The sequence below is a fragment of the Hyalella azteca genome, unplaced genomic scaffold, assembly GCF_000764305.2.
Source record: "Hyalella azteca isolate HAZT.00-mixed unplaced genomic scaffold, Hazt_2.0.2 contig12792, whole genome shotgun sequence".
NCBI classification, from domain to species: Eukaryota; Metazoa; Arthropoda; class Malacostraca; order Amphipoda; family Hyalellidae; genus Hyalella; species Hyalella azteca.
In genome coordinates, this window is record NW_025942739.1 from 1 (window position 1) to 4,645 (window position 4,645).

Genomic DNA, 4,645 nt, shown 5'->3' on the forward strand with positions numbered 1-4,645 from the left:
ATGTACACTATATTTCCAACCAGCCGTAAGGTAATGACGCCGGGAATGCCCACTGAAGCCATCGGCAACTACTACGCGCTTGGCAATAAAGACGTCGAAAAAGTTGGCTTCCTGAGATACCTCGCGTTCTTCGCGGGTCTCCCGGCTGAACACAAACAATACCAGCGCGACAAGTACATCACACTAACATCTAGCGGGGACAGTGACATGGAAGTCTTCACAAAGGTAGATTTTAGTATTTATTTAGTAATTGCTTGAGAAAACTGATGATATGATTTAGAAATTTGATACTCTAGAATTTTGAAGAATCGTGGTCCGCAGAATCGATAAAGTGTCTCTTCCGCAGGCAGTTCTTAATATGCACTTAGACCGCTGACTGCTGTGAGAGCCTGTATTTTCGAAATCTGGATGATATTCTCGCGAGCAGAGCCTGTATTGATTGATAATTATAACAGTTATAAGTTTTTTGTCTCATATCTTCGTGTAAAGTTTGCATATAATGGATGAACTTATCTGAGTTCTCAAGTTGGAAGAGATATTTCGGATATTTCGTCTAAACTCTATACCAAAGTCGTTAAATTTTGTGTTTCAACATTATCTTCAAGATGTTTTATGAAGTGTCTTTCGGTTAAATTTTTACGCTTTATCCGTGCGAGGAGTAACAGGATGACTTAATATCCTACATTTTAATATTTAATTTTTTTTTGCTTTGGCTTTGACGAGTTGGATTCATGTTCTCCCACAATCAGCAGATGAAATCGAAAATATATATTATTTAGTGATTAGGAAAAGTCTGCTGGCGAAAGATAGGCCTAAATTTAACGCTTTTCCATAGTTTTACCAACTCAATATTTTATCATTTTTATTATAATAATTTGCAAGGTATCTTAATATGCAAAAAGCTTTCAATTTTTAAATTAAAACCTTCTTGAGACTCTCAATCACTTCGCAATATTATCATAATTTCTTTTTAATGTTTGGATCAAAGTACTTTTAATTCGGGAAACGTTGTTCCATAATTTTAAATGAAATGAAACCTGTGCTTGATATTGGTTGGCTCAAATTTAGACAACATACAATTTTTTTACCACCAAATTTATTAGCTTCTTACCCTTTGATTTCGGAAACTCTCACACATTGTAGTATATTAATGAAACAAATGCCATTTTAATGACAAGTATTAGAGTGTAAAATAGTCATTTTACATCACACATATATCATATATGCCTAGTTCTGGTACATGGAACTGGTTTCACTTTGAAGTTTTTTTGTTGGATTTATCATCTGATTAACATCCGCCCGGTGTTAAGTCAGGCGATATTGTTTCTCTTTCCGGCGCCAAAATTCAAATCTCTTTTCAGTACATTCAACTGCAGGTCATTCTTCAGATAAGCCTACATCTTTCCCAGGGTAATTATGTCCATTTTATTTAACAACTCCAAAGTTATCAATAGCAAAGACTTCAGGTCTCAATTCAACTTGCGTTTCTTCATCATTGGGCCTGCGAACAGATATAGGCCTACAGTATGTCTGCTTCTTGTAATATTTCTTCTGGATCATTAAAGTTGTTGATTTGCCCAGCAGACGATAGCTCATCTCAACATCATCTTCCTCCGAGGAAGAGTTGCACTTTTTTTTGTTTGTCATATTATAAATTTTATTATATTATCATTATTTGTTTTAATGTTCGGGTCACAGTTAGTCCAATTTCTGGGCGGAAGTTGGGCACTGCTTCAGTTTTGGGGCACTTTGAAAAATTTGGGGAAAAATCTGGGCACTGCTTCAGTTTTGCTTTGCTTAACCGCCCGGCCTCCTCGCCGATTCTGACCAGAAACTGGCGCACAGAGCTGGGATCGAACCCGCGCCTCTCTGCGCCAATCTTGGTACTTTGAACTGTAACCTGTAACACAAACCTGTAACACGCTGTAACACAACTGTAAACTGTAACACAAACCACCTTGCACTGTAACCGCAAAATTTCATGACTTTCTCGCTGTGAAGATAGCACAGCAGTGGAGTAGTCAAAAAATATAGAACAAAAACCAACATCATGAACAATCAAGCCAGTGTTGCTACATATCCAGCGATGTATGAATTAGGTCGCTAAATCATCGCAAGATAACATTACGCACAACAGAACTTTTTCTAACTTATGGCTAATGTTGAATATAAAGGGACGTTGTTATAACCTCAGCTGACGGTATCGATAATGTCTACTATGTGTTGGATGTCAATATAGTTTAATTACTGTTTTACAGGACCAGGAGAATTATTTTTCCCTCATAACTGAAGAATACGACTACGAGTCAGCGACTCACATCTCTGAGGACCTGGCCTGGGAGCTGGCTAAGGTCAGAATTGCATCCAAAGATCCCAACCGGCCAGTCCCGAAGACCATGAAACGCCGCCTGAGTAAGGTTCGTATCTATAGGGCTGGAGCCTGGAATTATCCCTAATTGTTCATGAGTCTGGAACGTGTTGTAAATTTTAAACATTTAATATGAATTTGCTTGTATATGAATTGGTGCTAGGGAGTAATAATATTCCATAACGGCACACAACAAACGTTTAGGTCCAATCAATGGTGCATGTTAAAACTTCACGCTGAAGAATAGTGACCATAAAAATATTAAGACTTTTCTTATTTGAAATAAAGTAATAATCGCTTGAAGACGCTCATCAGTAGGTTATGTTCTACTACATTTGAGTAAAAACTGACGAACTAGCGTCATTTCGATACATTTCGTTGCCTAAAAAGCTTCTGAGAGTATCTTTCCACTCAAAATTTACGAGCTTTTGTAAAAGATTAAAAACACTTTCAACATCGGAATTATTGGAATGTAACAACTTGGTCAATCATTATAATAGGTACCAAACGAGGAGACGCGTGCTTCAATGCGCCTATAGCAATAATTAATTCATGCATTATATTTTCATCAGCTCGACGTTTTCAAGATCGCTCACCTCCATAACTGCAGCGGTTTACAATATCTAACATTTAACACAACTTCAACAACTTCGGTTGATTCTTCCTCACAAGCAACTTCAACAACTTCGGTTGATTCTTCCTCACAAGCAACTTCAACAACTTCGATTGATTCTTCCTCACAAGAACAACTCGGCGTTGATACGACCAGCACAACAACTTCCAAATATAAATTTACTTTCGAAATAGACGGTTTCGATGGCGCAAATAATGGTGGTGATTTTGATGGTGATAATAATGGAGGTGATTTTGATGGTGCAAATAATGGTGGTGATTTTGATTACTCTTTCTCTGGTACAACAACTACCTCAAGTGCTGCTACCAAAACAACTGCTACGAGAAACGGCACTGTACTTCTCGGGAATCTCGATGCACAAAGTGAGTTTCAGCTTCAATTCCATGCTCTTTGAATAAATTAACAGATTGTGTACTAAATATATGGTAAATATATGGTAGATATATGGTAAATATATGGTATGTAAATTTGTTAAGTTGTGATCTGAAACAGAAAATTAAAATTTTGCCGTAAATTCGACTGAAAAAAAAATGTGAATGTCGCGTAATGCGAGTAGTATTTCTGCTAAAATATAACGATATTTTACTATTCAACTCTTCCATGGACAGTTTTAATTCCGTAAATTATCTTCTAAATAAATAATAATGCAATTAGTCTCAATGAATGTAAAAAAGTTTATAGAAAAATAGCAACGAGAAATGAACGGTCGAGTATTTCTAGTATCTAGCACATATAGATGATATAAATTTTTCTCTTTTTTTTCAGACTCGACAGTGAGAGCGAGATCCATACCGATGTCCGTGATCACAACCGTCTGCATTTCATTTCATTTCCTTTCTTTGTTTGTATTTTGGGCGGATAAATAAACAATAAATTATTAAAATTTGAAGAAACCAGTAGCTCTATTTAATAGCAATTTTTAATATAAAGGCATCATCTCAGGCCGCATGCAAATTTGCGACGTGTAACAACAAAAACTTAAAAAACTGTGATAGTGACAGTGTGAAAAACATTAGATTTCCTTCACATAAGCTACAATACTAACACATTCAACGCTGTAAATTTATATTGTAGGGTTGTGCCCTAGAACTACACCAGGGCCGAGGTGGGTTGAGCCCTACAACTACACCAGGGCTGAGGTGGGTTGTGTCCTACAACTACACCAGGGCTGAGGTGGGTTGTGCCCTACAACTACACCAGGGCCTAGATGGGTTGTGCCCTACAACGATAAATTATGTTGTTTGCCACCTATAACGCTACAAATGACAATGTGTGCTGTCTCGTACGACGTCAAGTGATATAGTATTGAGAAAACGAATGTTTTACTCGGTATGTTATCAGTTATCAATTCCTCATGTATTATTAAATGAATGTTATAAATCTAGAGTTCTTATTAATTAAAAACTAAAGTGTACTTATTGCGTTCCTGTGCTTCAATTGTTATCATGCAGCAATGGTCATAAAGTCTACAGGGAGCTTTTCAATAATATCAGTTATATGAGATGACATTTATAAACTATAATTATGCAATTTTTATTAATGTAAGTTCATTTCAATGGCAGTGGGAAACAGATCAACCAGCCAATGCATCTTGGGCGGTGTTCCGCACTCAGCCAGTCGCTGGCGAATTATGGAAACCAAGG

At 36.8% G+C, this 4,645-nt stretch overlaps 1 protein-coding gene across 1 annotated transcript; it reads left to right on the plus strand.

The window, feature by feature from the left end:
- The first annotated feature begins 33 nt into the window (after positions 1-33).
- On the plus strand, positions 34-4,174 carry LOC108678471 (zinc metalloproteinase nas-14-like). Its single transcript, XM_018166895.1, has 4 exons — positions 34-225; positions 2,259-2,417; positions 2,941-3,364; positions 4,077-4,174. The coding sequence occupies exons 1-4, from the start codon at positions 34-36 to the stop codon at positions 4,172-4,174; spliced, it is 873 nt and encodes a 290-aa protein (XP_018022384.1).
- Positions 4,175-4,645: the final 471 nt, after the last annotated feature.